Source organism: Hydra vulgaris, chromosome 01 (assembly GCF_038396675.1).
Source record: "Hydra vulgaris chromosome 01, alternate assembly HydraT2T_AEP".
In the NCBI taxonomy this organism is placed as follows: domain Eukaryota; kingdom Metazoa; phylum Cnidaria; class Hydrozoa; order Anthoathecata; family Hydridae; genus Hydra; species Hydra vulgaris.
In genome coordinates this window covers 51,234,164-51,250,000 of record NC_088920.1, presented here as the reverse complement: position 1 = coordinate 51,250,000, position 15,837 = coordinate 51,234,164, and the positions used below count along the sequence as shown (strand labels likewise).

General features: G+C 28.6%; 2 protein-coding genes across 2 annotated transcripts in view; one reads left to right on the top strand and one right to left on the bottom strand.

Moving 5' to 3' along the window:
- The window catches only part of LOC100206352 (ras-related protein Rap-2b), an 883-nt gene extending 686 nt beyond the window's left edge, over positions 1-197 (bottom strand). The window contains exon 1 of the mRNA XM_065788526.1: positions 1-197. This exon is cut by the window's left edge and continues 686 nt beyond it. Within this exon, the coding sequence (XP_065644598.1) occupies positions 1-114 (114 nt within the window). The 5' untranslated portion in view covers positions 115-197.
- Positions 198-2,816: 2,619 nt separating this feature from the next.
- The window catches only part of LOC100207400 (serine/threonine-protein kinase 25), a 42,669-nt gene continuing 29,648 nt past the window's right edge, over positions 2,817-15,837 (top strand). The window contains exon 1 of the mRNA XM_065788525.1: positions 2,817-2,969. Coding sequence (XP_065644597.1) covers positions 2,949-2,969 — 21 coding nt within the window. The 5' untranslated portion in view covers positions 2,817-2,948. The remainder of the gene's footprint in view (positions 2,970-15,837) is intronic.

The following is a 15,837-nucleotide window of genomic DNA, read 5'->3' as shown; positions in this document are numbered from 1 at the left end:
GTCTTCTATTGTGGGATCATATTTTTCTAAAAACTGATTTGAAACAAACTGAACAGTCAAAGCGCTCTTTCCAACACCCCCTGAACCCAAAACAACAACCTTGTATTCTTTCATTTAGATTGTATAATGTTTCAGAATCATTGACTTCATAACATACTGCTAACAAATATATATTAAAGTTAAAAAAATTAAAATATCCATATATATACACACAAAAATTATATGATAGATCAAAATAAAAAATTTAATTAGGTAAAGCTTTAAATTTTTTTTAGAAAAGTTTCATTTTTTGTTAAACATTTTTAACAATACTGTTTTTAATAATTAAAATAAAATGCATTACTAAAAACAAATATATTTACAAAATATATTATTTTGCGGCAGAAATTTATTAATTACTATTATGTATATTTTTAAAATGTATTAATTTTATAAGAAAATAATATAAAACTGTAGAATAGTTTATTCTCAAAATAATATTCAATATTCCAAAAAATAATTTTTTTTTCATGTATATAATACCAAATAATATATTGTAATTTTATATTTATAGATAAGTATTTTATTATATAACAGTTTATACTAAATTTGTTTAAATAAAATTAACTTTGAAAGAAATCACCAATGAAATCAATCATTTAAATCAAGTGTAATAAGATATTTTAAACTATTGTCTATTTAACGATTGAAAAGAAAAAAAGATATAAAAAAAAAACAAAAAAACAGACTTTTAAGTCTTCAATCTGAAGAAGTTAGACTCTTTCTCGAAAATTAATGAACACCATATTTTCTATCATTATTATGAACTTATTTATTACCTCTGAAAATTTTGACATAGACTTGTAAAGCTGGTAATAAATTAAAAATCAATTATTTTGATTGTCTCCATTTTTCTCTGCTAGTATTTAACAAATTTAACACTTTTAACGATAGAAATTTTTAAAATATAATTTTAAAATTTACATTGTTTCAGTACTAAGAATTTATAGTAATTTGTTTATAAGCATTGTATTAACTTTTTAAATAATCCTATTTGTTTTCAATGTTAGCCATAGTTCTCCCATCTCGGATCTCTAAATTTTGCTGCAATAAAAAAATTCAAAAAAAACTTTTTTTCAGCTGATTCATTCAATAATCAATTTTAAATACATAAATTGCATTGAAATTACATTAAAAAATTCAAGTATAAAATTGCATTAATAATCGCAACACCCACTCTCGATCATTTAACTATACTTAATGATATCAAAGTAGAGATCTGGTGAAAACACCGTATTAATTACTCATCTTGGTCATGTAATTTTACACGGAAAACAAAGACGAAAAGATAGAATCGTTGAGTAATTTTGAGTTGATGCAAATTTACGTAAAAGACCTATCCTTAAACATATTTAGCTGTCTAAAAATTTATTGAGTTTGAGTATATTGAGTCGATGTAAGCTTACGTAAAAAATTTACCCATAAACTTATTTAAGTGACTAAATTTGATTTTTAGGCAAAGTGTGAAACTACTATTGTTAGTTGAAATTATTCTGCTTTCATGATCAATATAAAGGAAAAAAAAATAATTACAATTTTTATTGCATAATTCAGATTATATCAATTTTTCTTTCATATAATAGTTTTTTAATAAGTGCAATATTATGTTATTTAAAAATAAAATAGTAAATTCAAAAAAAACTTTTTTGAAGAAAGAAAAGAAGAGATAGGTTTCTATAACTTGTATTTTAATAAAAAAAAAAAAAAAAAAACGGCTGTAAGTTACAAAATTTAAATTTTTATAATTTTTTGAGATGGTAGTGACTAATATATATATATATATATATATAATATATATATATATATATATATATATATATATATATATATATATATATATATATATATATATATATATATATATATATATATATATATATATATATATTATATATATATATGTATGTATACAAATATAAATATATATATATATATACATATATGTATGTATACAAATATAAATATATATATATATATATATATATATATATATATATATATATATATGTATGTATGTATACAAAATAAATGCAAAATGCTGACCCTAATTCCGAGGGCTGTATATACATAAATATATATATATATATATATATATATATATATATATATATATATATATATATATATATATATATATATATATATGTATATATATTTGTATGTATATTTGTATATATATTTATGTATATACAGCCCTCAGAGTCAGCATTTTGCAATACCAACCTAACTGTCACCCTAAAAGTGTTTGAGGTTGGCAAAAAATAGCTGACCTTATTTCTATGTTTTATGGTAAAACTTTTGTATCAAATTTTTATTGCCAACCTGATGCCGACCTATAACAGATAATATATATATATATATATATATATATATATATATATATATATATATATATATATATATATATATATATATATATGTATATACATTTATACATATATTTATATATGTATGTATATGTATATATATGTATATATATATATATATATATATATATATATATATATATATATATATATATATATATATATATATATAAACATATATTTATATGTATACAGCCTTGGAATAAGAGAAAATGAAGTCAGCAATAAAAAAAATTTGACACAAAAGGGTTACCATAAAACATAGAAACGAGATCAAGTTTGGCAGTCAGGTTAGCATAGCAAATGCCTACCCTAATTCCAAGAGTTGTATATATATATGATATTTATTTTCTACTTCTTGAAAAATTAGTTTTTAATTATTATTCGTATAGATATTAAAAATAGTTGTATCTTTTTTTTTTTTAGAAACTAAATTTTGGTTGAAAAATATTTTTTAACAGACATTCATTGGAATATAACATAAAGAAGTTTTTCTAAAAATACAAATATCAATGTTCACGTTAAAAGTCTTAGTAAAATATAATGGCTCATAGCAGAGCAGTGGTTTGTTTTTAAAAAATACTTTCTGCTTAAATTTTTTTTGATTGATAAAAAAGTATGATAGTTGAATGTTAATCATAATTTGTTTATTTATTTTTGATAAAAGCAGTTTTGCTTAGAGGATACCTGGGAATATATAATTATATATGCCATGTCATACTATTTATTTTAGTTTTATAAAATTTAAGTATATTTACTTAAAACTTTTTACTTTTTATGTTTTACTTAAAACTTTTCAATTTACATTCATTTTACAAACTAATGCTCTAAAAGTTTGTTAATTACAATTAATGATGTTATTGCTATATAGTTGTTCTAGATTGTTATTGCTATTATCTTGGTTTAAATTTTTTTTATTATGGAGGGAGGATATATATGTGTGTGAAGGGGGGGGTGAAGCATAACATGTAGTAGTTTTTAGTGTAGTTTATTGATATGACAGAGTGTTTGGGAATTATTTCAATAGATTTATTAGAATAATTTGTTGAAAGTTAATATATCTCTGCATAATTGGATATTTACTATCACTCCTGGTGCTTTTTGTTTGGTTATGGTCCCATTTTTTTGATGTTCCGCTCTTTGTGCTTTCATTAATTTTTTATCTATATAAAAGCTCTTCATGTATATTTGTATAAGTTGATAAACTTCTTAGTAAAAATTTAGAATTACTTTTGATTTTCAAATTTAAATTAAAAAATGGTGTAATGCCTTTGAATTTCAAAATTAATGAAATTTTCATTTTAAATTTTTTATTTTTTATTTATGTTAATTCACACCCTGCAGTCGAGGAGGCTATTTTTAGTTGTAGTACAACCCTCTCTCAACTCTATAACTCCGAAATCAAACCTTGACAAACAAGGCTGCTGTGCGGAGAAATAAGTTGAGCACAGTACAACCCTGTAGTTACAACCCTTTCTCAACTATATAACTCTGAAACACAAACCTTGATGAGCAAGGCTTCTGTGCGGAGAAGTCGAGCACAGTACTACCAGGGGTATGGTGAGGATCAAACTTGGGTGAACTATTGCAAATATAAGTGTCCAAGCCAAACATGCGAATATTGGAATCTGACAAAGAGTAAGCCAAAGATACGACTCAACAGAAAGAAAGTTACTTCAAAGGCCACAAATATTAGTGAATGATAGATTTAGAGAACTTGGTGAGGACAATGGTTTTTTGTGTTTTATAGTTTTTAGTACTTTAGTCATTTTTTAATTTGTCAAAGAACTTAACTCAAAGCACAGTTAGTATTCACACATAAATAAGATCTTTTGCTGTTAGTTCTGGTTTTTTATTGAAAAGTCTTCTTGCTCTTGAAGATGAACCTTTGAAACAATTAAGAGAGATTTTACATTTTTATGCATTACATAGACTTAAAATATGATGCTAAAAATTTAAATATCTTATCCAATGTTACATGGAAAGACTGGAATAGAGTGGCCTCCTATTCCCTCAGGTCTACTAAGACGAACTGTTCCATGGGGTAAAACTTCCTTGTTGGCAATGACTGATGCTGCAACTCTATAAGTTGGCTCAGAGTCCTTGGACACAACTTCTGCTAAATTCTTTCGCAAGGTAGACTTTGAGCAACTGTGTGGGAGACCCATGCCAACTATTGAAAAGCATTGAGAACATCTTCTTTGAACTGAGTTCTGGTTTGTTTTAGGTTTCTGGGTTTGTCCTTTGCTTTGCCAACTGAGCAAATCAAACAATCACAAACTGAATCTCTTGTAAAAGAACGGACTTTGATGTTTGAGAAGTCAATCAGCTGTTGTTGGGTTTAAAGCTTCCCCTCCTCAAGCCTCCTAAGGTTGGAGCGGCAACGCTCACAAATGCCAGTTAGGACTTTTGCATCATTAAAGTGTCATGAACCTGGTTAAAAAGCGACTAGACTTGCCAAGACACAAGAAGCAAACAGTCTTTCTGTTCTCCTCGTAGTTTTTTGCTCAGTTTGGCATAAATTTTGTTAATTCAGATACTAAATCTATGAAAAAAATGGATTGAATAACTAACGCTCAACCTTTTTCCCCAGATTTTTGTCATATTAGTTTATAAAACAGCAATTTCAATTTTTTTAAATTTTTTTGGTACAGATAACTCATACATTCTTTAAAAAAAGCTTAAAAAAAACTATAAAAAGCTCCAATTTTTTAAATTTTCTTCCTAAAACAACTTAATTTGTACAATCTATCTAAATTTATAAGCGGATAAAAGGATAAGTTATAAAAAATTAAGTTTTATTGCTCTAGAGTTAAATATATTGCAGTTTTTAATGCGATTTTATGCAAATTCGAGAATAAATTTTCCACGGACGGTGTAACCAGATTAAGGGACTTATATCCCAGTAACCACCAATCATAGTACAATCATACCCACAAAAGATTTTTCTGGGTCATGACATCAAGCAATATTTCATATTTTTACATCATTGTGCCATGTTGCGCATGGATGGTGTCCCTGTTTGTACTCTTGGTGTGCATTGTCGAGGCCACATTTGGAGCCCTTTTGTTATGGGTAATTCCATGTCAAATCATCCAAAAAAATCAAAAAATGTCACTCTATGTTTGGGATTTTGCTAATTTTTTTATATGTTATATGGTTTATGAAAATTAAGAAAATTTGAAATTTGGAACCTCCAACCCCTTACGGTTCTTGAGATATTCAGGTTTTAATTTTCTTATTTATGCTGACTCAGCATTTTTTGCAAAATGTATTTTTGTCATTAAATAGCAATAATTAATGGACGAAATAAGGTATCATTCTGAAATTTGGTACATAGACAATCTTCCATATGGCGGATACAAATATTAAATTAAAAAAAATTTTAGACCACGTTAAGTACATGTAAATTGAATAATAATGGCATTTATTTTGGGGTATTTTGACGGTCAAATTTGTGATGTCACCTTGATAATTTTTTTTAGGCATTACTATAACTTACAATATAGGTATCAAACTTCACAATTAATTAAAAATATTTTATTGCATTTTTTGACTTTTCTAATTTCAGCCTTTTCAACTTATTAATGAAAAAATTAGCTATATCTTAATTTCTGGTTGTAAAAAGTCATTTTCAAAGTCATTTTGAAGGCAATAATAGATGTATATAAATATAAATTCTAAATTTTTTGTACCTGGGGTAGGCCCCCCCGCCCTCCCAACAAAACCGAAAATTTTCCTAATTTTGTAAAAAGTTATTTTTAAAGTCATTTTGAGAGCAATGATAAATTTTTAGGTATTTATAAATATTTAGTGGGGTAGGCTTCCCCCTCACCCGCCCTACCACGAAAAATATATATATATTTTGCTAATTTTGTTATACCAATAAAATAAGGATTGCTTTCTTAAAATTTTTCCATCAAGCTTTTGGATGCCAGCTAGGTTGGGGGTCGCAATTAGGCATATTACCAAATCTTTCCAAAAATGTTTTAATGAAAATATATAAAGACAAGTTACCAAGAGATTTTTATTTGTGAGGCCAAATTGTGCTAATTACACATACAATTATATTGTAACTATATTTAAAAAAATTATGTACAAGTATAACAATAATGACGCAATAGAAACTTTTTCTAAAAATCTTGATTATTTTGTTCAATAATTTTTGCCAACTCAATTTCTGAAATTTTGTTTACACGACCATTTGTTGTAGATGGCAGATCAATGGTACATAAAATATGATTTGATGGGACCCAACACATATCTTCTCGTGCAGGCCAAGAAAAACTTGGACTGGGACCATGTGGGTGCATAAATTGAATTTTATAATCTCCTTCTCCTTCATCTTTTTTGTTTATAATTCCAATCCACCAAAAGCTGTCATACATGCAAGCTACATAGTCCATATGATTATAAATAACTTGCTGCACAACCAGCTCATTTGGTATCTGCACAAGCTTAAATGTCTGAACATCAGTTTGTTGACTCATCCTTTTAAAAGAAATTGTATATTTATCAATTGGTATAAAATGGTGAAAAGATCTTGTTCCTGGCAAGGTTCTTCCCATAGTAAACCTTGGTTGCAATGATGATCGTACTTCATTTATTTCTATTTTATAAACTAAAATAAATTGAATGTTTTTTATATTGGTTACACAAAATTCAAACATCTTATCTACCTCCAAAATCTGTCCAGTCACTGTTCTTTTTAAACTAGCTTGTGCAGTTAATCGTTTTACTGTGCCGCCAATGCCATCACAAGCAGACTTACCATGGCTAGTAGCAAAAAAAACCCATTCAGCATCAATATCAAAGTCTTCTTTGTGATGACAAAGATTAATAAAGTTTTTAAAGTTTTTATATTGTGCTGCTCATCCATCAGTGAAGTATTTAATATTACTAATCTGTAGAATGTTTGCCTTAATGTAATTGGTAATGAGCTGTTGTATTTTATATACAAAGTATACATCATGCTCAGCGTCATCAGAAAGGATGCAAAATGACTTTAATAGTAGTTTATCATTTGATTTATAGTAAATAATAATAGGGTGAAGTGTACATTTTGGTTTATTCCAATGGTAACTTTGCACCTCATCCTGAACAATAAATTGGAAGTTCTCTGCAAAGTCACCCAGTCTTTGAGGTACTTGGCTTGACTTTTAGCTATAAGTGAATGAAATGTTAATTTATCTATTTTATTGCATATAAGGTCGATAACATCTTCAATATTAATTTTTTGATTGATCAGCGTAGTTCTATCTGTATGCTGCCATTGGTTAATTGTTATTTCTTTATCGCTGTTGTCAAACTTTGCTGTTAAGAATTCTTTTAAAGCAGCAATACCAGAGCATAACGGACATCGATGTAACATGCACTCTACATTATCCCTATTGCAAACAATCATTTCCATCAAATCTCTATAGTCTTTGTCAATTTTAAGAGCATCAGTTAACAACTTAACATTCTGATGATAGGTACAGACACAAACACAGTGGGTGCCAGACGAGTTTGTGGTTATACACCATCTAGGGCGAAGGCTGCAAAACTTAGAAAATCCGACGTTTAAGTTAGAATGTTGGAATTTAAATGCTACATATAGTTCTTTTAAATTAATCAATATTAGTCTTTTTTGCATGTGTTGCCTGTACCCTATACTGACAAAATCTTTTTTTCCAGGCAGCATTCGTGTGTACTCGTCACTTTGATAAAAGCTATGAACAAGATCAATGGTTGCGTGGGAAAGCGACTTTCCTTTTTTTGATGATGGTTTATGCAAAATTCCATGTTTTTTTTTAGCTTTTCTAGCTTCTCGTACTAGGTAATTAGATACATTAAAAAATTCTGCAGACTTTGCGAGTGACCATGATTCTGGAGTTAGTGTTAATATCTGAATTTTTGCGGAGTATGATGTCACATTTTTTATCTTATCTTTCAATTCATTTAAAAGTGAGTATAGATCGTCAATTTGGTTATCAATTGAAGAACTTAATGGTGTACAAGATGGTGTCAATATAATCATAGGATCAATATCATAAACTTTTTTTATTTTGTTTGCTGTTGCTCCAGTTATTTGATCAAAATTTCTTTTGGCAGCTGGTAATCGTTGGTGTTTTGGAATTGATTTAAGTTTAATAGGTGACACACCTATAGATCCAAGACTTTCATTGAGAGATGAGCGTTGTTCTTGTTCAGGCTCAATCCTACTATAGCATTGATCAATTGATTTTAATTCTTTATTTATACAATGTACCTTTTTGTAACAACTACTGCATAATTTCCACCCAGGTACAGCAGCAATGTCTTGTGTTTTTAGAGTTATTGCCATTGATAGCGATATCTTCACATTTCCTATGAAAAAAAGGAAACAATCATTTCTAAAAACTAATATCAACTCACCATCATTGTAAAGAACAAATGAGTGTAATTGTTACTTTATAAATGTACCTAATTTTTTTTAAATGTATTTAATTACTATTTTAATCAAAATAATAAACTGTTTCATCAAAATAGTATAAAAATTACCTTTCACATTTTTTTTCGATTTTTATGTTTTTTATATAGATTACAGCATTTCTGAAATTTTCTTTCAAATGCAGCTCCAAAGTATTCTCTATGATAATAGCAAACTGTTGTAAACAATTTTTCACAATCAAATAAACCAGCTCTCCATAATAACTCATGTTTTTCAACACTTGAAAATGCTGATAGATCTAAAAGACCTTGTCTTCTTGTTAATCCTTGCTTGTGGCAATCAATATTACATTCTAATCCTATAGAACACTTTTCCATAATTTAAACTTTTTAATCTATTTATCTATAAAAATCTGATTTTGAAAAATTTTACTAAATAAATTTTTTTAGAAATACCATTCACATTATTTAGTTTATGGAAAACTATTTATACAAATTATTTGTTAGGATGTGTCATATTATATGACTTCCTTATATATATATGATTAAAAGGTAATTAAATTTTATTTTATTTACCAATCATTTAGTATAATTTATAACATTCATTAATTAGTTAAGTAAATATAAAATTGCTGCAAAGTAATAGGAAACTAATATTTACAACACGAAATTTTTGTTTAACCTTGCTTGTGGCAGTCAACATTACATTCTAATCCAATAGAACACTTTTCCATCATTTAAAGTTTTTAATCTATTCGAAAAATCTGATTTTTATATATTTTACTAAATAAATTTATTTAGAAATACCATGAACATTATTTGGTTTATAGAAAACTCTTATTACAAATTATTTGTTAGGATGTGTCATATTATATGACTTCCTTATATATATGATTAAAAGGTAATTAAATTTTATTTTATTTACCAATCATATAGTATCATTCATAACATTCTTTTATTAGTTAAGCAAATATAAAATTCCTGCAAAGTAACAGTAAACTAATATTTACAGAATGAAGTCTAAACAGAAGCAATAAAATAAAAATGGGGGAGGGGGAAGGGAAGCCTCCCTCAGGTACCAAATATTTATAAATACGTATACATTTATCATTGCCCTCAAAATGACTTAAAAAAAACTTTTTACAAAATTAGGAAAATTTTCGTTTTTTTTTTTGGGAGGGCAGGGGGCCTACCCCAGGTACATAAAATTTAGAATTTATATTTATATACATCTATTATTGCCTTCAAAATGACTTTGAAAATGACTTTTTACAACCAGAAATTAAGATATAGCTAATTTTTTTATAATTAAGTTAGCAATAAATTTTATGCTGACTCAGCATTTATATAAGCTTTACTTGAAAGGCTGAATTTAGAAAAGTCAAAAAATGCAATAATATATTTTTAATTATTAGTGAAGTTTGATACCTATATTGTAAGTTATAGTAATGCCTAAAAAAAATTATCAAGGTGACATCACAAATTTGACTGTCAAAATACCCCAAAATAAATGCCATTATTATTCAATTTACATGTACTTAACGTGGTCTAAAAATTTTTTTAATTTAATATTTGTATCCGCCATATGGAAGATTGTCTATGTACCAAATTTCAGAATGATACCTTATTTCGTCCATTAATTATTGCTATTTAATGACAAAAATACATTTTGCAAAAAATGCTGAGTCAGCATAAATAAGAAAATTGAAAGGTTCCAAATTTCAAATTTTCTTAATTTTTATAAACCCTATAACATATAAAAAAATTAGCAAAATCCCAAACATGGGGTGACATGACCGGGATGATTTGACATGGAATTACCCTTATGGGTTTATTATTAGTAATGAGGCAATTGCTTGGACTATTAATTAGTGTACTGAGTACTATCTATGCTTTGAGTCAAGTTCTTTTACAAATTTAAAAATGGCTAATGTACAAAAAACTATAAAACACAAAACACCATCATCATCACCAAGTTCTCTAAACCTATCATTCACTAATATTCGTGGCCTTCAAAGAAACTTTTTTTTTGTTGAGTCTTATCTCTTGCAAAGTTCACCAGACCTACTTGCTCTTTGTAAGTTGACCAGACCTACTTGCTCTTTTTAATTTGAGTTCAGCTGTCTCATCTTGTTATCTTAGTGTTGATGGTTATCTTCCTTTAATTCGTAAAGACTCCAATAGTCACATGCTTGGCCTGGGCATTTACATTTTTAAGAATTCACCCATTTGTCAGGAAACTAGGTTTAAATCCGCAAACCATTCTTTTATGTACTTTCATTTAGCACCACTTCACTCTATTGCCTTTCTCTTTGTTCTAAGACTGCACTCTTTTTGATGTTATTTCTGATCAAATTGACCAAGCCCTCTCTCCTTATCCATCAGCCATTATCATTGTTGTTGTTGACTTTAATGCTTATCACACTGAATAACTTGGCCCTAGTGTCAGTGACTCTGCTGGTGTTAAGGCCCACAACTTTTGGCTTTCTCAATCTCTAACTCAAATAGTCAACTTTCAAACTCGTTTTCCAGACCCAAATCATTTACTTTCTCTACTCGACTTATGTCTTCTTTCTGACCCTAATCAGTGCTCAGTTTCTCCATATTCACTTTTAGGTGCTTCTGATCATGATTTGATCTCTCTAAAACTATTATCTCATTCTTTTTCATCATCAGAATCCTCCTATCACCATACCTCTTACAACTACCTTAAAGCTGACTTAGACTCTTTCCATGATTTTCTTCGTGATGGCCATGGGTAGAAATCTTTTGTCTTCCTGTTGACAAATGTGCTTCTTACATAACTTCGTGGATTCAGGCTGGCATGGAATCCTTAATTTCCTCTTGAAGACTCCAAGTCAAGCCTCACTGTTCTCCATGGTTTTCCTCATATTATGCAATTTTCAATCAAAACCATTACATCCATATCTATCAGCAAAACAATTCTCTAAAAAACAGATGTCTGTTTACTATTGCTAGAAAACATCATAAAAAGTTTTTGTCTAATGCCATAACCCGCTATTCTCAGGTCATAAAATCTTGTGTTTCATCACAAAAATTAGGCTCTCGTGACTTCTGGAGAACCTTTAACAGTATCAATAATAAGGACAAATCTGTTATTCCACCTCTCTTGTATGGTTCAAACTTTGTCACCTAAAGACAAAGCTGAATTGTTTGCTAAAAACTTTTCATTAATATCATCTCTTGATTCCATTAGTTGGGTTCTACCTGATATTACTGACAAACAGGTTGATCCATTGTTTGAAATTTGTATCACTCCAGCTTCTGTATCTAATGTGATTTCCTGCTAAGACTCTTCCACAGATTGTGGTCTGGACAACTTACCTGTTAAAGTTTTGCAGAAGTGTTTTCCAGAGCTGTCTTCTATACTTTCAAAACTATTCAACAAGTGCTTATCAGAGTCTTGTTTTCCAGCCTGCTGGGAAGCGGCATCTGTTGTCCCTATTTTCACCTATTTTCAAAAATTCTGGAGAGCAATCTGATTCATCTAACTACCGTCCCATTAGTCTTCTTCCTATCATAAGCAAGGTTTTTAAATTCTCAATTAACAAACACTTAATCTCTTATCTTGAATCTAATAACTTACTTTCTGATCATCGATATGGATTTTGATCTTATTGTTCTACAGCTGATTTGCTAACAGTAATAACCGATAAGTTTTATTGTGTATTAGATAGAGGTGGAGAGGTTAAGGCTATTGGTCTTGACATATCTAAAGCTTTTGATAAAGTTTGGCATACTGGTCTTCTCCATAAGCTTTCTTCTTATGGTATATCTGGTAGCATCTTTTACATTATTGAGTCCTTCCTTTCCAATCGTAGTATAAAAGTTGTCCTCGATGGACAGCACTTTTTTTTCATATCCTGTAACTTCAGGGGTTCCTTAAGGTTTATTCCTTGGCCCTATACTCTTTTTAATTTATATTAACAATCTTCCAGATATTTTCACATATAAAGTGGCATTGTTCGCTGGTGGTTCTACCATTTATTCATATCATGATAAGAAGCCAACACTCTCAGATTGCTTGGAGGGGGTGTTTGAGCTTGAAAAGGATCTCACTTCTGCTACATATTGGGGCTCACAGTGGCTGGTGAACTTTAAATCAGATAAAACCCAATTAGTTTTAGCCAATTGTTATTGCAATAATTTAGATCTTCCTATATTTATGAATGGTAATGTACTCAATGAGTCATCTACCATTTATCTTCTAGGATTTACTATCTTTCTTGAAAGCCGTATATCAAATCAGTTGCAAAATTAGCATCTGCTAAGATTGCATCTTTTTATCATGCTTGACGCTTTTTTACTCCAGATTCTATTCTTTATCTCTATAAATCTTAAACCTGTTCTTAAATGGAATACTGTTGCCATATTTGGGGCAGATCTTCTTATGATGCCCTTTCTCTTTTAGGCAAGGTGCAAAAACACATTGTAAACATAGTTGGACCTTCTCTTGCAGCCAAACTCCAACCATTATAACATCATCATATTGTTGCTTTTCTTTCTCTTTTCTACAAATACTATGATAAGTACTGCTCTAAAGAGCTAGCATCTCTTGTGCCATCTATTAAAGTTCATTCTCGTGTTACTCATTATTAAATTAAGTCTCATTCTTTATCTGTTACTCTTTCTAAGTGCTTCAAACATCAGTTCTTTGGAATTCTCTTCCTTCATATTGCTTTCCTGATTCATATAATTTACAATCTTTTAAGTTGTTCTCCAATCGTTATTTAGCTCTACAAACTTTATCTTTTCTCTTCCAGTAACTTCCAACTCTAACAGTGGTTGCTTGCAGCCTTATTGAAAGCGAAGAAGTTGGAGGAAAAAAAAAGAATAAATAAAGTTATGAATCAGGAAAGCATGAAGAGTTTCAGGTGTTATAAATTTTTTTTGTCATTTAAAAATGATTAAAACACCCTAAATTGGAACCTATATCACAATTTTACTGGAGCAAGTTTATTTACAAAAACGCTGATGTTGCTCAATTTTTTTTTGGTTGTTGTCTTGAATAGTTTATTAGAGTTGTTAAAAAGATTTAGACAGTGGTCTTTTTTGAAACAGAAAAAAAAACATGATCAAATTAATTTAAATTTATTATTTATAAAACAGGAATTATAAAAAATCAAAGGGAAAAAAATATGATACTCTTAGGTATTTAATACATAGAGGTGGGAGTTTATTAATTTTCAGAAAATTTCCCCATCTTTTCCTATTTTTTTCTTGTTCCCTCTTTTATTAAATTTTACTTGTTATGAACAAAGAAACTGTCAATCTCAAAATTAAAAAAACAATTTTCAGTTATTATTTTCTAATGACCTAATCTGGTCTTAAAAATTATAAAATAAAAACTTACTTAAAGAATCAAAAATCAAAATTTCCACCCACTTGTTTATTAATACCCACTCCTTCCCTTTATTAGAGTTGGAGAAAATTTCTTATCCGTCTTTTTATTCCCATCCCAGCATGTATTATATACACGAGAGAGTAAATTGACAGTCATGCAGCTAAAACAGTTTCAATCTCATCAAAATGATCCTTAAGGTTGACTTGCTATTTCTGTTTTTTGGTAGTTTCTTAAAATTTGATCATAAATTTCAAAAAAATTTACAGGGAGTGACTTTGAATTTGAATTGACTTATACAAAGTCCAGATGTATAGCTCAATTTCTTTCTTCAGATGTTGTTTTGAATAATTTTGTTAAATTTATCACAAAGAATTGTGGTCTTTCCTAAAACGCAAATAAAAAACATTGTTAAATCTACTTACATTTATTATTTATAAAACATTTTCATATTTATCAAACTAAGACAAATAAACTAGAAGACAAACAATGCGCTTGAAATAAACATATTAGAAACTCAAACAAAAATGATATAAAAATCTAAAAGATTTTTACTCTACAAATTAAAATTTATTGGCTATAGTAATATTAGCATTCACTTCAATGTTATATATTTACCCTGGTCTTGTTGTTGACATTGGTTACTATAATTACATTTGATAATGGTACCCAACAGACATCATCTATAACTGACCTAATGTTTTGGCCAAGTGGATAAACATAATTTGAATATCAATTTTAGTAATATCTGTCTCTGTAATCATGTTACCCACCAAAAGGAATCATTCTAACATGCTAATACTAAAAGGAATCATGGTCTAATATAGGGAGGGGGTATTAATAAACAGGTGGGTGGAAATTTTGAGTTTTATTTCTATAAGTGAGTTAATATTTTCTAACTTTCAAGACCAATTTAGATCATTAGAAAATAATAACACGTTAGTGGAACACACACAACTGTAAGAGCCTCAGGGAAGAAGGAGTAAAGATTATATTAGAGTAAGAGTTGGCTAAAAACTATTAAATGGTGTTGGACTGATGTCCAGTATAAAAGCACAAAATTCAAGCAAAGATTTATTATTGATAGTTTTTTACATATATTTCACCAATAACATAGTAGACCAAATATGAGGGGGCAGGTAGAACTAGCCAAATGGTTAAAAGCAACCGGTATTCAAAATTACAAAGCTCTATAAGATTGGGAATAAAAGACATACAGGAATAGAAAGGTAATATGAAACAATTAAGGTTATGTGCAAAATGTGAAGGTGGCATGGCACACTTGTAGCTAAAAACTATGTATATATGTGTGTGCGCTTTACTTAGAAAATATACTGTGAGGCTTAATGGTATAAGAAATCTGAGATGTGTATCATTCAAAAATATACAACAGAAAGATTTTTTATATACAAAAAATTAAAGATAAATGGTTACAAAGCAAGTATATGAGTAGTGGAACATTAAAGAAAAACTATGAAAAATTGAATTGTGGTGGGATTCGAACTACGGACATTCCATGGATGAAGTAAAAACCTTATCTATGTTAGCTAAACATGTGTATACTGATGAGCAAATAAATATAATTATATAATTAAAAAAGTGATGTAATAATAAAGCCTATGATGTAGATACCTATATATGCATACATGACCAAACTAG